Source organism: Diabrotica undecimpunctata, chromosome 9 (genome assembly GCF_040954645.1).
Source record: "Diabrotica undecimpunctata isolate CICGRU chromosome 9, icDiaUnde3, whole genome shotgun sequence".
Taxonomy (NCBI): Eukaryota; Metazoa; Arthropoda; class Insecta; order Coleoptera; family Chrysomelidae; genus Diabrotica; species Diabrotica undecimpunctata.
This window is the reverse complement of record NC_092811.1, coordinates 34,663,556-34,690,200: the sequence shown is the minus strand read 5'-3', so window position 1 is coordinate 34,690,200 and position 26,645 is coordinate 34,663,556. Positions and strand designations below refer to the sequence as shown.

Genomic DNA, 26,645 nt, shown 5'->3' with positions numbered 1-26,645 from the left:
GTTTCTAATGCAGTTGATAAAAAATTGATTGAAAAAGAAAATTTACACCCATCAAAAATATCTGTCGGTCTTTACATACTAGTTAAAGTTTCATCCAACAAAAAAACATATTCTTATCTGGATGTCGCCCAAAGTGATGTTGACGACGAAGGGGATATCAAGATTATGTTTTTAAAATCAATTGACAATTCAGAAAAGAAGTTTAAACTTATAGAAAAGGATGTTTCATATGAATCATATGAACATATTACAGAAATTGTACCAAATCCTAAAATAACAAAGAAGGGTAAACGTGAATTTTACGAATTTGATGTGCCATTAAATGTATTTGAAAAATGAGACTGAACAAACAAAGACTAATGTATATTGTTTAGGATTATTAATTTGAGAGGTTCTGATTTTTTTTGTTCACAGAGAAGTTTTGTTTGATTTGATATGTTTTATTTTTATTTTCATTCTGTTTTTATTAGTTTAAGGCAAATAAAAATATCATGATGGGAAAAGTTTACCACTATGTTACTCATAAAACTACTGCGTTACTTTTTTGTCCTTTATTTTTGAAAGACGTTACAGGGTATATTACTAAACCTACTTTTAAAAATATTCAACTTTTATTCGTTTTTTGATTATTTGAAGTATTTGAATTGACTCTATAAATTGTAAGCTTAAACTGCTAGTATTTTCTCATATTTTGAAAAATTAAAACTACTTAAATCAAAATTAGGTAACAAAGTAGTAAAATTAATCGTAAAGTAAGATAACAGACTGGGATTTTGCATGATTTAATGCTATATGATTAAAGGTCTCCTATTTTATGTTCATGTAATAGGTTTATGTTTGAGATAAACGCTGTTAGTAACAATAAAACTTAATTTTGTTAGAAAGTAACATAGTTGTTATTTTTCTCTACCCCGCCTAATGTAACAATCAAATAAAATCACTAATAATTAAAAATCATCTCTGCAAATGGCTGTAATATATACTTTAAATAATAATCTTGCTATCACAGTATGACATATTAACAAAAGATAACATATTTAAAAAATATTTTTTTTGTCAAATCTATTCAGCATAGGTCCCAAAATAAAATAATGGCCCATATTTACAAAACAGAATAAACATGATTGCCACAGAACAAAATAGTAGCTCAGCTATTTACTGACTGCAAAAAGTCCTATAAAGTTACATACTAAGATGTAAAGTAAATGTAATAATTCAACTTTAACCAGAAAATGTTTCTAATATATCAAACAACTACCAACCAATCTCTCTGCTATGTACATGTATATGTATTTATATTATTGAAAAAGTTCTTCAGAACAATATACAAAAAGATTATAAAGTATAAAACAACTTCCAACCAATCTCTCTGCCGTGTCTTCAATTTAACTTATAGTCGGGTCTCTATATTTACGCGGGTTTCGGATTAACAAAATTATGCTAATGACTCATTGATAACCAGTTGCAGTAAACGACTTTCCAGAAAATTAGGTAAAAACTGCATTAATGGTCATATTTTAAAATACATTAAAATAACATTAGGGTAGGTATAAATTTGTTACAATATTGCAGTTGATTTGATTCTTTGCCAGTGTTGACATTGTATGTTTGGTGGAAATATTTAAAAATGCCTAGACGTGTGTTAGATGTAGATAGTCTAATTTGTAGTGTACATAAGTATTTTACGGATGAAAAAGAAAATGACGGTCCTTTAAAATCGGTAATGTCTGTTCAACAACACATATGTGATGCTCTAGGAATTAGTGAAACCAAACTAAGAGGAGTATTACAAAATCGCAATAATGAACGGCCGAAAGAAGAATGTGGCTCTATCGCCGTATCCTAAAAATACCATGGACAGCGAAAATCACAAATATAGATGTTCTTAAAAGAATAAACCAAGAACGCCAAGTTTTCGAAACCATCAAGAAAAGGAAAACGGCGTATCTAGGTCACATCATGCGAAATGAAAAATACCAGTTCCTCCAACTTATAATCGAGGGTAAAATTGAAGGCAAGAGAGGAATGGGACGCAAGAAAATGTCCTGGCTCCGAAACATAAGGCAATGGACAGGGATTAACGACATACAATCTCTGATACATATTGCAAGAAATAGAGAATTAATGGAAAATGTGATCGCTAACATCCATTAGTGGATTTGCATCTAAAGAAGAAGAAGAAAGAAGATCACCGAAAAGCTCGCCTATCATTGAAAACGAAAGATATTCTAAATGGAAAAAAATTTGAAATTCGTGATACCATTTATCGACTGCGAGCCATCAAGGAACATGTGACCTTAAATACAATTCTTTCGGAATTAAAGGATAGAAAATTTGACGAAATTGGCAGAACAAGTCTATGGCAAGTAATACATAATTTGGGTTTCAAATTTCAAAAGGAGGATAACTGAAAAGCCCTTTGTGAAAGAAGTTCTGTTGTGTATAAAAGAATTAACTTAGAAGAAAATTAACTAAGAAAATATTCTAAATTAAAAGAAGAAAGGGCAAATTTTATATATTTGGACAAAACATGGATATTTTCTAGGGGTGCAACCAAGAGAATATGGCAAAATGATAACGTAAAGTCTATCAAACATACTGATGGAGAAGGGAAGCGACACATAATTTTACATGCAGGAGGGAAATCGGGTTTTATAGAAGGTGTTGATTTAATATTTTCATCTAAATCAAAAATCAAGTGACTGTCACGATAATATGAACACAGAAATGTTTGTAAAATGGTTACATGAAAAACTTCTCCCAGGTTTAAGTGAGCCCGGCGTAATTATTTTAGACAATGCACCTTACCATTCTGAAGTTTAAACAAAAGTCCAACGAATTCTTGGACTGTTAATAAAATTAAAGAATGGTTGACAAAGGAACATATACCATTACACAACAGATTTTAAAATTTGAATTATTACGCTTGGCAAATATCCACGCAAAACCAAAAACCTTTGTTGTGGATCAGATTATTGAAAGTTACGGTCATCAAGTTTTACGTCTGCCACCGTATCATTCCCAGTTTAATCCCATCGAATATATATGGGGAATAGCAAAACAATATTAGGACAACCATATTGGGCCTAACGGTTATAGCGACGACGCAGTTCGGGAAACTTGGCGAAAGGCACTTTCAATTGTAACTCCAGAAGTGTGGTGCAACTGTATATTCAAGTGCGAGAAACTAATAGAAGATTGGTGGACTCGTGAAAATAAAATAAACGAAATAAGTCCAATCATAATAACAATTAATGGTGATGACAGTGATGATGATGACGATTATGATATTTTTAATGATAATGACTGATTTTCATTTTTGTTGGCAAGTTAAATTTTTTTATTTTTCATTAGAAATTCTCTCCATGGAACAAATATACATAGACCATATTTTCTGTGTGAAGTGTAATATAAAATTATTATTAGGTTTATATTAGCCACATTAGACTCCATTAATGAAGTAATTCTCCTTATAATACTGTCAATTATATAAAAGATTTTCCATTATTATTTAAGTAAAAAAAGTTATGGATTATTTTTCATTTCATTTGACCAGTTGATATTTCCCCAAGGAGCAGGTAATTAAAACTGGGTACTTACAATAAAATTTTTAATCCGAAACCCGCGTAAATATAGCGAACCGACTTTGTATGATAGCATGATCCTGCACCGTATCCCTAAGGCAGTAGACTCTAAACTGATTGTCTGGATTTAGGCCTGGAAAATCATGCACTGGATAAGTACTGAACCTGACAGAGTTTATAGAGTGAACTTTTATTTTATCAAAAGAGAGGTTAAAGCTCCTTTAGACAACATATCAAATACTAAAAGGAAAACTGTTTTAAGCCGAATCCTTCAAAAACACAGATAAGTACATTCCGTCTCTCTCCTTCTTCCAGCAATCCGCAGATCAGCAATTCTTTGTATTGGGTAATGTAATTAACGTCTCTACGTTGAATATGGCCAAATCATGTTAACACATGCCCCCTCATCTTTGCAACAATAGGGATGTTCACTAATTTTTAAATATAGTTAAATTCAATTAAATTCAATAGATTATAAAATATATAAAAATATAGTAAACATGAAATTGTTTAAAAATATATATTTTTTAAGATAAATCAATTCTTAATTTTAATTTTGATGGAGGCTAGAAAAACGGCTCCTCGCAGCGAGGCTACGGTGTGTGACGTCAGCAGTCGTATCGACAACTTGTTGTGTATACGTATTTACGAAGTGTAACCAGTTTTTTAAGTAATGATATAGTGATAATGAAACCAAATAAGTGGTGTTTGCTACAAAGAGAGGGAAAAACTAGAAAAGGCAGTTATTATGCAAGTTAAAAAAAAATAAATGCAAATATCTGTACCTCGGAAGGAATCAACACTATGTTCATTTTTAAAACTTTACAGGAGAGCAGTTTTAAACTTTTTTTCACCAAAAAGTATTATTACTGCAGCTATTTATTGAGATATCGAAACAATATTTTAATAGAACATTCTGTTTATTGTTATTTACATACTACATTTGTTATAATTAAAAACAAATTTGTTCCTGTTTTTTAACCCTTTTAACGGACATGGTGTTGTATCCATCTAATAAAGTTATTGTACTGTAAGAATTAGTATGGGGTATTCAATAACAACTACAATCCTATTTGACTTTTACTGATAAAATTTATTTAACCATACAATTTACCTTTACAAATACAAATAATACATCTATGTATTTAATCAAAATGGCATTTTAGGTACAAACCACTCAGTCATCCTCAAGTAAGTCTCCTGCTGGATAGTCACTATTAGTATTTTTAGTAGGTATGCTTTAAGTTTTGATAAAAATCATGGCAAAATGTAGGAACATATGACAGTAATGCCAATAGATCGTTATACTTTTGTTGTGATATAAGTATTGGACTTTGTGATACCAGTTGCAATTTTTTTGGCAATGTAAGGTGTCGCCTATGAAACCTAACATGGTCAATCTCTTGGTTTTCGTCATAAACATTACTTTTTAAAACTAGAGTTCCAATGTTCCAGAGTCCAATTGTTGTTTGTTAATGTCTCTTTTCTATTAATCAAAGGCGAATTTTAAGATGTTTTGACATCATACAAAGACCTTAAATTTTTAAAATCTTCTAGTTCCATATTATGTACGATATATTTCATTGAGGTTTGTCTAACTAACTGCTGCCAGTCCCAGGACGTGTAAATAGAAATGTTAAGTTTTTTCTCTTTCGCTCTATCAGCGCATGGACAGTGTTCGCCTCCATGTGGGTATTACTCTTTAGTAGAAACTTCTGGATGATAATTTTTACTTTTTTAAACAAGTATTAATGCTAACGTTTTTATTCCGGCAGTAACATTTGTAAGACCATAGTATGATTTCTTCTATGTTACTGTCAGGAATGACGGTATCTCCCCATTTTAGTAATGCAAATCTTATTTCATTTCTACTACGAATAGTTTATCAGAACTTTTGTCTATATCAGACTGATCTTCGTTATCAAAACTCAAGGCATCTCTAATAATATACTCTTTATTTAAAGCATCATTGCTTGGTGTATTATTTGATTCTGAAATTAAACAAAGCGTATAATATTGATTGTAAAAGATTTAATAATATTGCTAGTCTAAGGTTGGTATCAAATCACTACATTACCCTTTTGATGTTATGTTTTTTAATAATTTAAAAATAATGAGCAAAAAGGTAGCTTACCTGTAAATGCAGTAGAAGAATTCGCAGAACTTTTTAGTAGGTACTTCAAGAATATTTCTCCTACGAGAATTATGGTTCATTGTTCTTATTATTAGTAACAAACCACTGTAAACACACTATAAATGGCAAAAGTATTATTATTAGATCACTAACAGTCTACCTTTCATCATAGAGATATGCGCGGTGGTAATTCACATGCTTAGAGGGACAAAACATTAAGTCCACATGGTGTTTTATCCCTCTAAGTAAAAATGGCCTTGATGTTCTTTTAAAGGTCACTTTCTTTATTAGCAAATGGTTTAGGATCTAGTGCTCTATTCCTTTAAATAAAGTTATAAAAGTTAATTATTAGTCTGTAAAAGTGTCAAAATTGAAAAAATGGACATAGTGTTGTATCCCTCCGAGGTACAGATATAAAAACCTGTGTTTTGACAATTTTAAGTGAATATGGTGTTAAATTGTTTGGAACTGTAATCAAAATCTTCTCAGATTTGTTTTTAGATGTATTTAGACACCCAGGAACAAAACACCACTTATTTGGCTTCATTATCGGTGATTAAATACTTAAAGAACTGGTCACACTTCGTAAATACGTATACAAAACAAGTTATCGATACGACTGCTGACGTCACACACCGTAGCCTCGCTGCAAGGAGCCGTTTTTCTAGCTTCCATCAGAATTGAAATTAAGAATTGATTTATCTTAAGAAATATATATTTTTAAACAATTTTATGTTTGCTATGTTTTTATATATGTTATAACCTATTGAATTTAACAATATTTAAAAATTAGTGAACATCCCTATTGGTGCTACCCTTAGACTTCCCCTGACATACTCATTTCAAATTATATCCTTTTTTCTCACTCTACTTATCCATCCAAGCTTTCTTATTTCCGCCATATGCATTCGTTGTTCCTCTTTCTTTTTGCTTAAGATTCAGTTCCGTGTATTATAGCTATGCTTATGGATATTTTATAGAATTTTCCCTTCAGCTTCATTGAAATTTTTTTGTCACACAACACACCACTCGCTTCATTCCACTTCATCCAACCATAACTCTACTGCATGCATCTCCATATATTCCCTCATTAATCTGTTACACCGATCCAAGGTACTTAAAATTATTAATTTTCACAATCATTTACTATCCAAATATATCATTTTATTTGTATTAACTCCATCTTTTAATTAACATTATAAATACTCTGTTTTTGTTCTACTTAGGTTTAAACCATTTTCCTCAAGAGCTGAAGAAACCTGTTCCAGTTTTTGTTCTACGTATCTTTCATTATTTCCTACTAACACTACATGATCAGCATACAATTAATACCACGGAATATTACCCTGCAGTTTCGCTTTTATTTGATCCAGAACTTACGAGACTCAATAAGGACTAAGCACCGAGCCTTGGTGCAATCCTACTTTCATATGAAATTGATCAGTCTCTACCACACCTGCCCTAACACCAGTTATTACTCCCTCATACATGTCTCTCACAATCTTTACATATTCCCACCACAAAATTTCCCGAGGAACTCTATATGCCTTCTCAAGATCAATATGATAATAACACCATATGAGGGTTTGTTTCTTTATTCCCGTATTTTTCCATCAACTGGTGTTGATTTATCTTGCATAAAGCCAAATTGAGTATCGGATATTTCGGTTTCATCACGTATTCGTCCATCAATTCCAAAAGTGTTCCTATAATAATATAGCTTAATATCTAAATTTTCTATAATCTGTAGTTATTCACTTTTGTTATTTATATTTTGTTCCGTCACTCATAACGTTTTGGTGGACGCAACTTTATTTCTTTAAAAAAAAAATGATTCCTTATTTAAAACCTAAATAGTATAAATATTATACAAAAACATACATTTTAATGCGTATTCTTTACCTGCCGGTCCTGCTGGGGCACCACCAAATTTAAGATGGAGAGCTCCAGTTAAGGTAAGATAACATCGGTCAGTCAATGGAGTGATCACCAAACGCCCACTGTTCCCTAAATACTCGTAACCGTACGGAAATTCAGCATTTACAGCTCTAACTCTCATTTGCTCTTCAATCCAGTAATATCTGTAATAGTAATGATTAAAAAATATTTAAATGGTGGAAATTTCTAAATTAACTGGAATTAAAAATATCTACAGTCTATGGTTCTTTACCCGTCCGCCATCATTTAAAGCATACAAAATATGTTAAAACATTTTTGTGTCTTACCACAAACAGTTACAAAACATAGAGCACACAAGCATGCTAAAAAAATACAAAATATTACCATAATAGTCGCAAAATACAAAAAACCTACATGCGTTCTACTGATTTACAAATTCAGGAGATGCTACAAAAACTTACTAATGATACTGCCGTATAAACTGTGGTAAATATAAAAATTTTTACAAATAAAAAAATTATCCTTTTAAACAATGAAATCAATTATTACTTTAGCAAAAAAATGTCTGTCTTTACTTTAAAATTTAAAACATTAAATGTTACCTTGATTTTTCACTAGTTATTTTGCACTCAAACTTCTGAAAATCAAACAGGAACTTACTGGAACAACAGGAAATCATTTCCATAATCTGGAACGAAGATCTGACGTAGATGGAGTTGGATCAAACAGGAAAATGACAACAAAACTGGTGGGACATCCTATATACTGCTTCAAAATTTCATCAGTGTACTGCACAAATCCCCAACTATTAGGATACACTAACTACTTAAGGCTTCACTGATACATACTTCTACACAAAGAGGCCAAAAACAGGAAAACACAAATTCGACGGTGAATTTGCGGATCCATACTTGTGATCCACACAGCGAACTAAGTAAGAATTTGATCTACACTTGCACTTACAGCGACCCAAGCATGAATGACGAATTTAAAAATTCGTTCATATAAGTTGAGCATAAACAAACACTTGACAGGAATTAAAACGCAGAAGATTCCGTTTCTACGACGTACCAAAATTATAAGGCGACTTCGAATAAAGCATTAAAAGAAAATGCTGAGAAAGTACACATCTTTAAAATAATAAACAACTCTAAACTGATTTATATCACTTTTCGACGCTAAGAAAGAATTGAAAACATTTGAGTTCCAACACGTACGATAGGAACAAAATTACTTCAAAAACATTCTTAGATCTCTCAAACATATATAAGGGGACCTCAATATATCACTTTAATATAAAATGCTACAAGGTTACATATTAAAATCAATCAGATGTCCAGTCTCGACATATTAATCGTCTAGTGACTACGTATTGATTTCCGATACAATCAGAACTACCAAGTATATACAGTGTGACCCATTTAGATTGGAAAAACCTCTATAAAATTTGAAGTTGTTAACCGATGTTAACCAAATTTTTTTTTTAATGTCATGTAATAAAAGGTCTATTGCGGGACAAAATATGAAATATTTAGTTAAATTTTCAGGGCATTCTACGATACTTTTTCTTCGTCGAAAATGGAGAATGTGTATTAGCGATTTTTTTATTAAAAAAAATTCTACGCCACTGGATTTAGAGTGGCTTCAAATAGCTATGACAAAAATTTCATTAAGATATATTTATTAATAACAAACTTATGGCAACTTAAAACTCACTAAGAAAAAACACTCTGTATTAACGTTAAAAAAAAACACTCTGTATTAACAGAAACATGGAAACATAATTTTAGTTTAAATCCTAGTTGCCTCTACCAATCCACCATCAAATTGGATACATTTGTCGTAGCGTTTATGAATATTTCTAATTACATTTCTTAGTTGTTGTGAAGTAATTTCTGCACATGCCTGTCGAATTCTTGCACGAAGTTCGTTTACGTCTCTTGCACGGGTTGGTTAATTTCTTTGTTTGATAACTCCCTAGAGAAAGAAGTCTAAAATTGTGAGATCTGTAGATCTGGGTGGCCAATCTATTAACGGACTACCCCGGCCTATCCAACGGTTCGGATAATTTACATTTAGCCATTGCTTCACGGTTCTGGCGTAATGAACAGAACACTCATCTAACTGGATATACAAATGTAATCGTTCATTAATTGGGAGATCATGAATAGCATCCTACAAGTCGGTGTTTAAAAATTCTAAAAAGTTCTGGGAGTTCAAGTTTTCTTCAAAAAAGAAAGAACCAATAACTCGTTCAGTATACCACACCAGACATTTATTTTTTGAGAATACTGGCTTTTACAGTTTATTACCCAATGGGGATTATCTGCTGTCCAATAGCGACAATTTTGTGATGATACTACTCAATTTGTAATGAAACTGGGTTCGTCGGTAAACAACAGGTTTTTTAGAAAATTCATATTGTTTAAATATTCCCCTTGAGCCCATAAACAATATTCTAAACGTTTTGCTTCGTCGCCTTCTTGTAATGTATGTAAGACTTTTGGTTTGAAAGGTTTAATATTATTTACCTTAAGACATCGCCGAATACTCTCTCGAGGCACATTCAAATATAAACTGGCATTCCTTAAACTGGCATTAGGGTTATTTCTGAAATGATCTAAAATGATTTGATCATTTCATCTTCTTTTTTGTAACGGGTTATTTTTTAAAATTAGTTTTGATACTGCACCATATTCATTAAATATTCTATTTATTTTGTTTACCGTACCACATCTAATATTAGGACGATACACATGTCTGTCATTAAATATTGTCCAAACTTCCTTGGCCCTTCTATCGGTATCTCCCAAAAGACGTATAATTTCAATTTTTCCTCTCAAACTTAATCTTGCAGCCATGACACAAAATATTATTAAAAGAATTTGAAGTAAATATTGTTGCAGATATTATGCATAAATTTATGCTACCACTGAAATTTGTATGACACAAATAATGTCAAACAGTAATATCGTTGTCATGGCAACTGAGATTTAAGTTGTAGCTTGTAAAGTTATTAATAAAGTAAGTGCGTTACTTGCATTAAATTTTTATGCTATTTTAAACATTTTTTGGTCTAGTAGTGGTTTATTATTAAAATTATTTTAAAAATAATTAGTTTTATGGTTATCTGTTGATACAGGGTGTTCTTTTTTGACTCGTAGCTTAGTGAGTTTTAAAATTTTAAGTTATCATAACTTCGTTATTAATAAATATATTTTAATGAAATTTTTGTCATAGCTATTTAAAGCCACTCTTAATCCAGTGGCGTAGAAATTTTTTTAATAAGAAAATCGCTAATACAAATTCTCCATTTTCGACGAAGAAAATGTATCGTAGACAGCCCTGAAAATTTAACTAAATATTTCATATTTTGTCCCGCAATAGACCTTTCATTACATGACATTAAAAAAAAATTTGGTTAAAATCGGTTAACAACTTCAAATTTTATAGAGGTGTTTCCAATCTAAATGGGTCACACTGTATGATCACGCGTGTTATTAGGTAAGTTATCTCTATTTACGGAGATTAAAGATTAGAAAAAACTGAAAAGTATTGCTTTCCGTTGTTTGTTCTCTCCAAGAATCTAAAATGTTTCTAGCAAAGCTTTGAAATGGTTTTTCCATAGATTTTATTTCAGTTGATTCGCGAATTATCTCTCTTTCTTGATTTCTATACAACACTATTTGAGATTTGTTTTCGTTTCTTGTATTATAAAGATATTGTTTTGCTTTTCTTGCTTTGTGAATGTGAAGGTCTTGTTTTTTCTTTACTATATATTATCATTTTCGATTTTTTTCTCTCTGTCCCACCTATTATTTATCCTTCCCATCGTGCTTTCTTGTTGTTTTTTTTTCTATAATATTTCTTTCTTATTATAATCTGTTAGATTATTTTAAGACTATATAACGGCTTTTATTGTCCTAAGGCCATTAAAGCCTTTGTAGTACTTTCGATTACTTTGATTATTTATCGTCTTTATATTGTCATAAACTCTCCTTTGTTATTACTCATAATAATATTTGACCTCTTTATTTTTTTTTACTTGTGACAGTTTTTCGCAAACCTCAATTCATTTCAAAATTAATAAAGTACACTAATATACATTTTTTTCGCCAAAAAAACTTACCTAAGTTGACTAATCCAATCAAAATCATTGACATTCTGTATTTTCAAATCTAGTAGATTTTGAGTTACGTCTCTAGAATGTACTTCTATAACGATAAGGGCTGATAGTATTTCTCTTTGAACAAATGTCAACTTTCCTTTAACTAATCCACGAAGAGCGTCCAAATTAACCAACATAACTTCATTAAAGAAAACTGTTAACATATTTTCTGTAACGCCTTTTTCTACGCCAGCTGTCCAGAAGGTTTGACTACACGCTATTACTATTTGACCTGGCCAACTAAGTACCTAAAATGTAAGAATACGAGTAATATTGGATCAAAATAAATAAAAATGAAAATAAAAATGTTTAATACTAAGAAAAATTTAGAAAATATACATGTACTTCTTATCTACGATAGGTATCTAAATACTATCAAGGATTCTGCTGTAACTAAACATTGAATTCTTTATTATAATTTTTTAATTCTACTACTGTTTAATGAAAACAAGTTCAGCAGTTGAAGCCTAGCTTTTATTTAACAATAACAAGTAAATATATATTAATATTAATATTAAGATTGATATTAATAAACCTAATACCGAATTAGATATTTGGTATTTCTGGTACTTAATCTTAATGATAGTCGCTCAATTAAACGTTTTTGTGTTTGTTTTGTTGTTAGTTTATTGTATTTAGAATTATATTTTAAATGTTAAAATAAAAGAAGCATTCGAAATGTGGGTGTACCGACTGACGCATTCTTCGTATATCCTGGACCAAACATGTCACCAACATAGAGGTACTCCAAAGAATCGGAAAGGAGAAAGAAATCATGAGCACAATTAAAGAAACCTTGAATATCTAGGCCACATATTTTTTTTTATTGTATAATGGCTTTGGCATAGCCAATTAGCCAGACTATTTGTGGTAGTTATAATTTTTGATTTTATTACCTAAGCCTATTTATAATATAAATTTACAGGAAGTAATATGTTGGTATACAAATTTAATTTTTGACATATTTACAATTTTTGATTTGAATACCTAAAACTACTTATAATTTAAATTTACAGGATGTTATGTATTCGTAGATACATTTTAATATCTGCTTATTATTTGAAAAAATAATTGTATTTAAATTGACAGGCAATGACCAATTTAGCTTAATTAGTTTTTCATACATCATTTTGATACATTGTTTGTACTGTCCACACTCCAATATAAAGTGCTGCAGATCTCCCACTTTACCACAGGAGCAATATGGGTTATCAGTAATACCTATGCTGTGTTTGTATGCAGGAGTGAGTGCGTGGTTTGATCTTATTCTGTTTATTGTTTTTATAAATAACCTATTTGTCTCATATTTGAACCATCTCTCATTGGATATTAGTGGTTGGCAAGCTCTAAAGTTTATTCCAGTTGTACTTTGGTTGTATAAACGTTGCCATCTTTGTTTGCAGTTGTTTCTACTGATATTATCTATGTCTGCTACTGGAAGAAGTATGTTGTTTATATTATGTTTGGTTAAAGCTGCAGATTTAGCTAATTTGTCGACTTCTTTATTTCCTAATATTCCAGAGTGTCCTTTTACCCAACAAATAATAATCGAGCTACCTGCGGAAATAATATCATAATGTAACTTCTTTATTTCTATCTCAATATGGTTTAGGTTTTTTGTGGTTTTGATAGAAGTGAGTTTATCCATAATGCTTCTACAATCAGTCAGAATGATATAATTATTTATACCAATAGAGGCTATATATTTTAACGCAAGAAATAAAGCTGACAGTTTGGCAGTATATATTAAAGCTTTATTGGGCAATCGACATGATTCTTTGTAATCAGAGTTCCAGTGATATATTGCACAACCCGTTTTATTTTTAATTTTAGAGCCGTCAGTACAAATATATTGAAATGCAGGCCACTTATCTTTAATTATTTTATTGATCATACTTCCTGGAAGATTTGAATCCATATAATATGTTTCTATTATCTTAGAGAAGAGAGTCTTAGGAGGTTGTGTATAAATTGGTGGTATTTCATTTTGATACAATTGTTCTTTAAATATTGTTAGTTTCCTATAACTTTCAACGTATATGGGAGTTTTTTTGTTACGCCAATATTTATGGCTTAAGTCTAATAAATTCAAGTTACAAATATTTTTTAAATAGCTGGAGTTTTTTGATATAGCTCTGGCTACAAACTTATCTGTACAAAACTGTCTGCGTAGTGTAAGGGGTGGCTCTTTAGCTTCAATTTTAATAATACTAATAGAAGTAGATTTTAAGTAACCAAGACATAGCCTCAAACATTTATTCTTTTGGGTTTTAATTTTATTAAGATGTTTTGTTGACGCAGACCCATATAAATGACAACTATAATCGAAAATTGGTCGAATCATTGAGCGATAAAATAGCAATGCAATATCCGGGTCAGCTCCCCAATTGGTTTTACAAAATTCTCTAAGGATATTCATGTTGTTTTCAAATTTTTTTATAATAGAATTAATTTGATCCTTTCATAACAATTTACGATCCAAATGTGTGCCTAGATATTTTACACAATTTTTGATTGGAAATTCTATTTTTCCTAATTTAAAGTTATCTTGGATAGTTTGGCGTTTTTTGGAAAAAAAAACAAATTTCAGTCTTTGTAGTTGGTATTGATAAGCCTAGAGAATGGTAATAACTTTTTACACAATCTAGTGTAGATTCGAGTTGACGCCTACAAATGTCAAGGATAGTATGGGAGGTATACAACGCAACATCATCTGCAAACTGCAATATATAAGAGTATGGAGGTACTGTTCTAGATCTATATTATACAATGAAAAAAGAAGTGGACTTAAAATACTACCCTGTGGTATACCTATATTCGTTAGCCTTGGCGCTAAAAGTGTCTCATTTATTTTTAAGTAAGTCCATCTATTCTTGTACAAGCATATAATGAAATCTGAAATTTTAACTGACAGTCCAAGATATAACAATTTTTTATGTAGAATATATAAATTTATGTTATCAAATGCAGAGGTTACATCTATAAATGCTGCAGCTGTTGATTCTTGATTTGTGAAATTGACCTGAACAAAGGAAACTAGTGAAATGAGAGCATCCTGTGTAGAGCTGGATTTCCGGAAGCCATATTGAGATTTGGGAAGGATATCTTCGGATTCAAGCCAGTATTTAAGCCGATTTTTGATTAATCTCTCTAGAGTTTTCAGTATACAAGAACTTAAAGATATAGGTCTGTAAGACTCAACGTTGTTATCTGGCTTTCCTGGCTTCTTTATAGGCAATACAATATAGTCCTTCCATGTTTTGGGAATTAAATTCTCAGGCCACATATTGAGACACGATAAATACCGACGACTGCAATTGATTGTTCAGGGCAAAGTAGACAGTAAGCGAGGGCCAGTCAGGAGAAGACACTCGTAGCTCCAAAATGTGCGGAAGTGGTTCGGGCTCACATCGGTCGAACTATTCAGAAGCGCCTCAAACAAGATCAGAATTGCCATGTTGATAGCCAACGTTCGCAACGGACAGGGCACTTGAAGAAGAAAAAAGTAAATTATACAACCTTTTAAACTAATTGTTAAATGTTAAATATAGCTGCAATCCACATTGTACCCACAAAATATTGTACCTGATGTTATTTAAAAATCACACTGCCGTTAACCTCAATCAAGTCCCATCCGATGATGCCACTGAAAATTGGCGAAATATAATGAACTATTGTACAGAGATTAACCTGTGGTTAATTGACGTAATGACACTGTTGTATATTAACCCGTTGACGCCCAAATATTTTTTTATTTTTTTTTGGGGATTTTAAAATAAAATCTGATTTAAGTATATCAAATGCAAAATTAAATTTTTATCACCAAGTTTTTTTGAGGTGGCTTTTATAGTGCCACTAACCATCCTGATAAACCAATAACATCTAAAGTTTGGTGGCTAGCCATATAGCCACTATTTTTTATAAATAAATTACAAAAATCTTCAAAATATATTTATTTAAAATCGAGACAAAAGAGAATAGCAAATTTACGAACATAACATTACTACAAATAAATAAATGTGACTAAATACTAAATAGTGACAGTTCAACATAAAAATCTACCCAGTCTTATAAAATTCTGCGAAACATTCCAAACATAGATCAACATTACAATTACTACATGCTATTTTTGATCTCTTTATATTTGTTGTGGCGGAGCAACATGCACATCGCCTTTACAAGCAAATGCATTTAAATTCGTTTTTCTAATTGAACACTATTGGTGGTAATAGAACCTCCACCAATTTTGAGCATTTTGTTTTTGCTTGTAATTATTGGCGCATAAAAAATTACGAATTGGTTCACTGGTATCTAGTATCGATCGAAATTCTAAATGAGACATATAGCTTTTTTCTGTAGCCATTGATGTTTTGTACATTATATATACGTTTACAATCGTAGAATCTAAAAGGTACAAGAAAATTTTCATCCACTATTTACACTTTTTTTTAAATAAGATATACAGGGTGTCCCGGAAAATAGTGCGTTCCTTAACACTAGAAAGTCGGGCTTAGCATACCTACCTAGAAAGCCCGAAGGGATCATTTTGGCCCCAAGTTCCTAAATCAATAAAAACCAAGTTTAGAATTAACTATTTATTTGGGAATAAACAAAAAATAAAAATAAACAGTTTTAAGAAATTATATAATATCTTGACGATAGAATTTGATTTAATTTTTTAGTTTCATTTTAAACATTTGGAACACCATACAGTTTGCAGTTTTTGGCATTTGCCACACACTGCCTTGTTACAGCCGTGGCACTCATTGGAAGTATGATTTCCTTTACAAAACATTTTTAACTGACATTTTTTTCTTTTTTGACTAGTAACAGTGCTGGTGGTTGGTAAATCCGGTTGTGCTGGGTATAATACCAGATTTCGGGAGGCAAGGTATGGAGCCCGTAATTCTTCACACAGCTGAAGAATAAACTTACGACGACTGATTTTACTTCCAGTAACTTCTTTATAAATAATACATGCATTTATTGCTCCTAAGTCAAGAATGTTAAAACACGTGCATTGGCCATCGTCTTGAAGCAACTTTTGTAGTATAAAGACGCGCCATTTGGTCCACTACATCAACCCCGTATTTTGTTTTATTATAAAAACTTACTGTTTGAGGAAGTTTTTTTCCATCGACAGCAACATCCACTGATTGATGTAATGAGCTCAACAAAAGCAGATTTTTGTAACTCTTTCCTTGGTATGCAGTAAGTGTTATCTTTTCGTCGCTCTGGAATATATGGGTAACATATAATTCTCCATTTTTACTCTTTACGCTTAGAGGAACTTCCTTTCTGTTGCGATTCAAAGTACCCACAAGACTTGTTGATTTTTTTTGCAATACCTTGGCCAATTTTAACGATGTAAAGTAGTTATCTGTCGTAACATTTTTGCCCTTTCCCAGTTGATTTTCCATTAACCGCAAAACAACATGTTCACCAACACTTGTATCTTTCTTGCGTAGATGATCAGTGACAGTATAAGGGTAACCATTTACAATATATTTTGATTCCACGCATGTCAAAAGCCAAAATTTTATGCCAAACTTATCCGGCTTATTTGATATGCACTGTGTGAACGGTCACCTGGCTTTAGAAGGCAGTAGTTGTTCGTCCACAGTAAGGTTTATTCCCGGTTTGTAACATGCACCACTATTTTCTATAAATCCATTCCAAACCGCAGAGGCTAGAGCAAATTTGTCGGTTTTCAATCGTTCAGATCTCGTTTGCTTTATGTCAAATCTGAGATATTTTATAATATCCTTGAATCTTTCTCGTGGCATAGTTTGCCTAAAAAACTAAGGACCCCATACTGTTGACCACAAGCTGTTGGTTGGGAAATTTTTGGCGCCGTAGACTCCTCTTGTGTACATAATAGCAAGGGCAGCCTCCAGTTCTTCCAAAGTTATAGTCCATGTATCATTTTTCAAACATCAATGTGCTTCTGCAATAGTGCATTCTTTTATATGACGTAACATGCTGTCGTTGATTATTAGATGCCAAGCACTTACCACACAATTGTTCCTCACATTCCTTTTTGCATACGACGTAGGACCTGATTCCTCTCGATAAATGTTGTGCTGAGCGCGGTGTCCTGTAATGAGTAAACATTCAATGAATATGAAGATACTAAAAATCATAATCTTACCAGGTACTGATCCAGAATCAATAACTTTCCACGTTGTTCCGTCTTTCGATTGTTCGGTGTCTCCGATTGAAATAGTTTTTCCTTGTTGACCTCTTTTTCTCTTGTGACTTGGCTTAGACGCACTTGGATTCACGATAAAATTAGCTGACTCGTGCTGTTGAGTTGTAGAAGCAGTGTTTACATAAATTGGTGAGTCTTGTACAATAAAACTTTCTAACTGCTCTAAAGCATCAGAGTCACTTGAATCATTCTTTTTTTGTTCATTATTGTTCATCGCCTGACTCATTATTTTCTGAAAATTCAGATTCACCTCCCGAAACATCTTCTTGTATTTTTCGTATTTCTTCAAGAAGTTCAAGCTCTGATAGTCCACGACAAGACATCTTTACAGTCGTCTTGAATTTTCACAATTGAACGAATGTTTCAATATTCTAGAAACGAGAGTCAGCAGAACCTAATAAACCGCTCAATAAACAAAATACTTTCAAGGAACAAACAGTATGTAACAAAATACCTTCTAGGAATAAACGTACATAAGAATAATTTTATCTATCCGACAGAAAGTTAAAAGAAATCGTCAAATTTCCGAGAAAACGATAATAATTAATAGAGGGCCAGTTTGGCCCCTTCAGACTTCTATGGTAGTTTTGTTAGAAAATCCATTTAATAAATTTAGTAAACAATATTTTTTTGCGTTAAATAAGACTTTGTATCAAAATATTAAAAGTCATAAAATATGAAATTATTATTGTGTCAAATAAAAGAACTACAATAACTTCAAATCGCAACAGGGGCCAAATTTTTTAAATTTAAAACAAAAAAGTCTGATAACATTTGTTTGTCAACCGTTTTCAAAAAAAATATATATTAAATTTAATCCATTTGATTAGTGTCCACAGAAAAGCAAATACATCCGGCAACGTTGCGCTCCAAAAGGTATGGGCAGAATGCGATAGTTTAATTTATTTTGATACAGAAAAGGTACATTATTTGTAAACAGTTGTAAGATGTTTTCGATTCGCGAGTATCACGATAAGTTAATTACGTACGGCGAAGCCCACTGTGACAGTAATAGGGCTGTTGGACTTTATGTTGAACGCTATCCCGAATGACGACATCCTAATGCCCGAAGCTTTGTAAACGTGTCCCAAAGGTTATTAGGGATGGGTTGTGTGATACCTAAAAAACTAGCGGTAGAACACGAAGTAACCGTAGACTAAATGCAGAAGATGTGATTTTAGATATAGTCAGTAATAATCCAAGAGTAAGTACTCGATCTGTGGCTAGAATGGTTGGCATTTCAAAAAACATTGTTCACAAGACATTTACGGAACAACTGTTACATCCTTACCATTATCAACGAGTGCAAGATTTACACCAAGGCGATTTACCTCGAAGATTAAGATTTTATAGATGGTTTCAAAACAAAATCGCCAGAGCACCCGAATTTCCGTGCAAAGTGTTGTGTGCAGATGAAGCTTGTTTTACGAGAAATGGTGTGTTTAATTTTCACAGTTATCACGTGTGGAGTGATGAAAACCCGTATGCTATACGTAGGATAAATTTTCAAAAACAATTTAGTATAAATTTATGGGGTGGGATTATTGGTAATCGTCTGATTGGACCGTACGAACTTCCCAGAAGATTGAACGGAGAATCCTATTTAAATTTTTTGCAGCCTGTTCTACTGATACCTCTTGAAGACGTTTCGTTACAAATACGCTCTGAAATGTGGTTTCTTCATGACGGGGCTCGAGCACATTTTACGAGACATATTAAAGATTTCCTCGACATCACTTTTCCTCGTCGTTGGATAGGTAGAAATGGACACGTTCTGTCCATTCCTCACGTTCACAGGACACCAGAATGCAATGTTATGGACTTTTATTTTTGGGGACATCTAAAATCATTAGTATACGCTAACCAGGATAAAATTAAAACAGAAGCTCAATTGCGACAACGAATTTTTGATGCTGCTGAAATAATCAGACATAATTTACATATTTATAATATAAGGAATAATTGGATTTGTCGAATAAACGCGTGTATCTGTGCAAATGGTGGCCATTTCGAACATTTATTGTAATAACAATTTTCCATGTAAGTAAAAACAGTATTCAAACTTTAAATATTAAATATTTAATAAAAACAAATATGCTGTTTCTCTATCACTAATATCAGAATCAATACATATTATGCCTAACGATCGATGATTCATAATAGCTGATTTACAGTAATGAACGAAGAATAACAAGAAACGCAACGTTGCCGGCTGTATTTCCTTTTCTGCGAACAATAATCAAATGGATTAAAATTAATAATTTTTTTTTTGAAAACGGTTAACTTCATAAAAAAATGTTATAATACGGGACACCCTGTATAATAGGAGGAAGCAAAGTATTAATTAAAAAAAATCAACACCTTCCATGAATTTTTGGTATTCAGCTACTAATTATGGACAAAGCACTTTCGCTTTTTTTCCTTCTTTATTTGTTCGATCAACATCAACTTTCAATGAAGGATCATGAAGAGAACTAATTACGTCCACACACTTTTTGCCTATGTTATGCCATGTGCAAATTCATATTTTGCTGTACTCACCTCCTACAAAACAGATTAACTTAGTTTCAATTGGTCATCATTAAGCAAAAGTATTTTGTGATAATGCTTTCTATTTATTCTGAAAGCACCGTGAGCAAAGGTATTCCTATGTAGCAAATTGGGCAGAAATTTAATTGCGGGAAAAATATTAAAGTATACAGCAGCATGTCAAATACTTTTTCACAGTCTATAAAGCATGCGTAGACATCACAATTTACATCTTGAGCTCTTTGTATTAATACTTGTATGGAAAATAGGGCCTCTAGGCGTTTCCAGTCCGCTTCTAAACCCAAACTGAACACTGCTAATGTTTTCTATATATGCAAGAGTAAATAACAGAAAGAAGGATTTTGAGTGCATGGCCCATTAGGCTTATAATTCTGTAATCAGAGCATCTGGTGGCATTTGCCTTTTTGGGGAGAGGGATTAAGGTGGAAACTAGCCAATCTGTAGGAAATTCTGCAGTTTCATAGATTTTGTTCCCATAGCTTATATGTTATCAGGTCCAGGTGCTTTGTTGGTTTTTAGTCTTTTTATTGCATGTGTTACTTCACTAAGCATTATTTGTGGTCCTGAACATCCAAAAACACTGACTTCTGTCTCTTATTCTTTCTTGAATAATTCTTCCATTTATTGCCTCTATCTCTCAAGTATTCCTTTATTTTCGCAGAGCAGATTGTTGTGCTCGTCTATTATTAAGTTATGACTTCGTGATTCGTTTCCTCCCGTTAAGTTTTTGATCTTTTTATAGGTTAAAAGTGTCATGCTTATGTTCTACGGCTTTTATTTCTATGCATTGATCTTGTAGCCATGATTCTTTTGCTTATTTAATCTTTTTCTTAATGATTTTGTTGACTTCTTTGTACATTTTCAGTATTTATCAGTATTAAAAATAACATAAGCAAAAATAACACATTATATAAGAAATACAATGCAACTTTAAATGAAAGGATATAACCTGTTCGTGAACAGTTCATTGTGCCTTGCATACAGATTGGTTTCATCAACAATATTGTTTAGTAACTTTCCAAAAACATTTTTTAAATATTTCCACAGGTGTTACTTCTTCTATGTTAGGAAAATTTGATCAAAAATTTTGTACAAAATTTAAATTTTTTAGTTTGTCCTGAAATCGTGGGTTACTTTTACGTTTTAAAAAAAATCAGATGCTAAGTTAGTGGTGCCAGATAGCATATTAGCTTCTTCATTCATTCTCGGGTTGATGTTTTGAAAATACAGTTTTAGTTTGTATATTGGTTTGGATTTGTCAGAATTTGAGTTCTTACAAATCGAAATTTTCCAGACTGTATTGTCCGAATTAGACAAAGATGAATTAAAACGCCCTTTTGAAGTTTTCTTTTGAAGGACATAGTTCTTGTCCCCAATTGAGTTATCCGAGTCATAGTCAATATCTAATCCTGATTTCTCAAAATCTAATAAAATTTTATTTCTTACTTACTTACGGAAGGACGGGACGAGTCAGGTGTCGAAGAACTAGACGGATCAGTTGTTGAAACATTAGAAGAATGAAGTGTACCAGAACCGCTTAGTGTGGAGACTAACCTTATTCAAGGCTCTTCAACACCTCTACAAGAATTACTCAAGTAAAATAAAAAAAGGTCTGGAAGTATCCAAGGGTTTCACTATCAACAACGGACTCAAACAATGATGCTGCGTGTCTCTTACTTTGTTTAAGATCTACTCGGAGCAAGCAATGAAGATGTGGAAAATAAAATGCAGAAACATTTAAAAAAAAATTCTAATTTTTTGGCAAGTTAAAATTGAAATTGTGTATAAGTAAATTTCTAGAAAATTTTAAGTGTAACTAGCTGTTTAATTGAATAACTTTGATGTTGAATCCTTTCTTTACTACAAAAAGTTGATGAATAAAATTAAATAGTGACAATAAAAACTTAATGTACTGATAAGGCTACGTGTTTCCGAGATTGTGATTATAGTCCAGGAAGTTTTCTATATTTGTTCTATATTTTAATAAATAAAATGGATACATGCGCCGAGTGTAAAAACCAACTTGACTTAAATCAAGTTTTTGCTTGTGATGGATGCAGAACTGTGCTTTGTATGGAATGTGGTAATCTAACAGCATCTGAAGTTAAATGCATGCAGTTGAAAACGAAACGTTAACTAAAGTTTTTCTGTGAACAGTGTGAAGTGGGATTTCAGAAGGTACTAGCTCTGTTAAAAGAAGTGAGTGAGCTTAAGGAAAGTATAAATAAAATTCTACATAAGAAAAATGTCGCATCTGTTGCACCAGATATGGAGGATATTATTTCCGAAATGCTGGAGAGGCAGAATAGGGCTTCCAATATAATTATATTTAATGTTAATAAATCTGTTAAAAATAATCAATCGGATCGTAATGCAGAGGACAAACAAGCGGTACTAAATATTTTGACTGAATTTAATATTAACAAAAATAATATTAAACTATTTAGATTGGGAAAATTTGCTAACAGAACGAGACCCAATAAAGTAGTATTGAATACAGCTGAAGATGCTAAAACTGTTGTCAAAAATAAAAGATTAATTAAAGTGCCCGATGTCAGAATTTCCCTTGATCAAACAAAAGCCCAGCAAGAGTATTTCAAGAAAATCAAATTACAATTAGATGATATGGTTAAGAAAGGTGATAATTCTAAAACAATCAAATTCATTAATAATAAGCCTACAATAGTGCAAAAAGACGTAATGTTATCTCAAAAAAACTAGTAAGTAGCCCTAGTATATTATTTAATATTGATGTTTTATATTTAAATGCAGAGAGCTTGTTAAACAAAATGAATCAGATCAAGTTAACTCTGCTGTGTTATTGTCCTAAAATAATAGTGGTTAGCGAAGCTCGAGTTACAAGTGAAATTGAAGATTCTGAAATTGCTTTGTGTGGGTATAAGGTGATACGCTGCAATTTATCTAAACGAACTACAGGGGGTGTTGTACTATATGTTTAGGATAACCTTAAGTGTACTGCCGCTAAAACTTTTGTTAAAGAAGATAATTTTTGGTGTAAATTTATTAAAGTAGATATTGGTTCTTACAAGATTGTTTTAAGTGGCATGTATCATTCACCTTCTAGTTCTGATGCAGTATTTTTAGATAACTTAGAGCATATTTTTGATGAATTATTTAAAAGTAATGTCAATTGTATTTTAATTGGTGATTTTAATTTGGATTTTTTAAGTACTAGCTTCTACACTCAGAAAATTAAAGCAATGTTTTTACAATGTGGCATTAAGCAGTTAGTAACAGAACCTACTAGAATTACGAATTTTAGTGAAACCTTAATTGATTATGTTCTTGTTAATAATGATCTAGTTAGTTGTTTTGTTCATTCAACTCCCAAGTTGAGTGATCATTCAATAGTATCGGTCAGTTTTAGTAATAGCTTTTAAAATTTTAATGTATCTAGTGAACGTTACAGATGTCTGAACGAGGAAAAAATATATCAAATCCAAATGAATTTACTTTCTTGTGATTGGGATTTAGATTGTACTGATGTCAATACTATTTACAATGAAATTTTATCAAACAGTCAATCTGTCATAAATAAAATAGCACCTATTCAAACATGTCAGATCAAAAGTAACATACCATGGTTTGATATCGAAGTTAATAGTAAAATTAAAATTAGGGACAAATTATACAAAGCTTTTAAAACTGCTAACATAAATGATAGAAATGCCAAATGGGAGGATTTTAAAAGAGCAAGAAATGTAGTAGTTAATATGTTAAAAGCAAAAAAAGAACAATATTATTTTGATAAAATCGATAGGTATAAAAATAACTCTAGACTTATGTGGAAAACGCTAAAAACACTAATTAACAATAATTGTCAAAAATTCCCTTATCGCATTGAATTTAAGGTTCAGAATCAGTTATGCATTCTGAGTGACAAAGTTGAAATGGTGCGTCAGTTTCGTGAGTATTTCGTCTCTAGTATTCAGCAAATTGTTGAAACTATCGACTCTGAAGAACTATGGAGTTATGATAATCAGAATTTGTATCCTAGTATACATGAATTTCGGTTACTGTCACTGAGCGACTTGGCAGTCATGGTTAAGTCGTTAGATAATAGAAGTAACATTAATGAAATACTAAACTCCAAAATATTAAAAGAGTTTTTTGTAACTTGTGGTCACGTTATCTTAAATTTTATAAATACTTCTCTTAGATCATCAAAAATTCCAGATTTATTAAAAATCAGTACAGTTGTTCCAATACCAAAAGTTAATAATACTATTAAGGCGGATGAATTTAGACCTATAAACATACTTTCGCCCATTGAGAAATTATTAGAATTGGTAGTATATGATCAAGTCATGGATCACATTGATAAAAATTAAATCTTAATGAATACTCAGTCAATTTTCGTAAAAAGTATTCATGTGAAACTGCACTGCAACTTTCACTTTGTAAATTCAGGTCTGAATTGGACAATAATAATTATGTAGTAGTAGTATTCCTTGATTTAAAAAGAGCGTTTGAAACTATTGATCGTAATATACTTATCACTAAATTAGACGGCTATGGTATTGGAGGAAACGTTCTTGAATGGTTTAAAGATTACTTATTGAATAGAAAGCAACAACTGAGGATTGATGATATTACTTTTTCTGCAATTAGTGTTAATATTGGGGTACCTCAAGGTAGTGCCTTAGGACCCCTTTTATTTATATTGTATTTAAATGATATAAACTTGTTTGTTAAATGTGATTTCTTTAATTTGTATGCAGATGACACCCTACTTGCATGTTTTGATTCAAACTTAGAAAATGCTGTATCTAAAATGAACTCAGCATTGCAGTCTGTTAATAAATATTTAAAGATCAACAAACTAAAGTTAAATGTGTTAAAGACAAAGGCTATGATAATAACAACGAAATACAAATACTCAAATATTGATATTAATACTATTAATCTTCAAATTGACCATGACAAAATAGAAATAATTACAACAATTAATTACCTTGGTTTTAAATTGGATAATTTATTGTCTTGTAATGACCATTTTAATTACCTATTAAAAAAGATTTATAAAAAATTATACTTTTTTTCAAGATTATCTAAAAATTTGTCAACTGCAACTAAAATTACAGTTTTTAATGCGATTATTCAACCTCACTTCGATTTTTGCTCGTCAGTTATTTTTCTCTTCAATTTAAATCAATCGGCCCAGTTGCAAAAATTACAAAATCGCGGAATGAGAATCATTCCTATAGCAACAATGCTTAGCATGCTGCAATGGGTTTTAGTTCAACAAAGGGTCTTTTACCTTACAATGTTGTTCATTTATAAAATTCCAAATAATTTGGCCCCTGCTTACTTTTGTGAGTTTATTACACGGAATTGTGATATTCACAATTACCCTACTCGAGGAAAGTGCAATTTACACATTGTGAAAACAAAAAGGACGGCTTCAAGAAACTCTTTGTTGTTTAAGGGTTTTGATCTTTTTAATAAGCTTCCTCAAACAGTTAAAAGTTGTTCATCTATACAAATGTTTAAAAGCAAATTAATGGACCATATTAAAAGCACCAATAGTTAGGTAGTTGTTTTGTTGTCATGTTTTATGTTATATATTATTGTTTTATATTTTTTAATAAGTAGATACTATATTTTAAGTGTAATTGTTATTTTTATCATATGAAGCGTGCATTTCCATAACGTTGTAAGTGCCAATATGCCTTATTTGGTTTTTTTAAGTTAAATGAGTTGCAAGTGCCATGTTCCATCGCTTAAAATTTATTTCATCTCGATATGGCTAGCGACGGCGTGAAAAGTGGGGATAAAGTAGCGGTGCAAGTCATAACGTTGTAAGTATCGTAGTGCAATTCTGTTAAATGTAGAGTGGCGCATCAGTTACTAAATTATTTTTGTTTGGACGTGTTGGGTTGGGTTTAAACATATGTATTTGGAACGAATATGGATGAAACTACAGAAAAACGGTCCAAAAAGAAAAGAAGAGTTGTTGATAGTTGGAAAAAAAATAAAACCAAGAAAATGAGAAACTCTGGCGAAGAATATGTTTCTCTAGTCAATAAAAAGACCGTTACAAAGAAAATGCCACCAGCTGATGTAAGTATGGTTTAA

The 26,645-nt window shown here is 31.6% G+C and overlaps 1 protein-coding gene across 2 annotated transcripts in view; it reads right to left on the bottom strand.

Annotated features, from left to right (window-relative positions):
* LOC140449818 (dynein axonemal heavy chain 1-like) overlaps positions 1–26,645 on the bottom strand; it is a 1,063,244-nt gene that overhangs the window by 755,462 nt on the left and 281,137 nt on the right. For both annotated transcript variants that reach the window (XR_011951893.1, XM_072543176.1), the window contains exons 21-22: positions 11,747–12,033; positions 7,621–7,799 (exon numbers count right to left, since the gene is read on the bottom strand). Coding sequence is in view for 1 of the 2 variants with exons in the window: in XM_072543176.1 (XP_072399277.1) it covers positions 7,621–7,799; positions 11,747–12,033 (466 nt within the window). In the remaining variant the exon portion in view is untranslated. The remainder of the gene's footprint in view (positions 1–7,620; positions 7,800–11,746; positions 12,034–26,645) is intronic.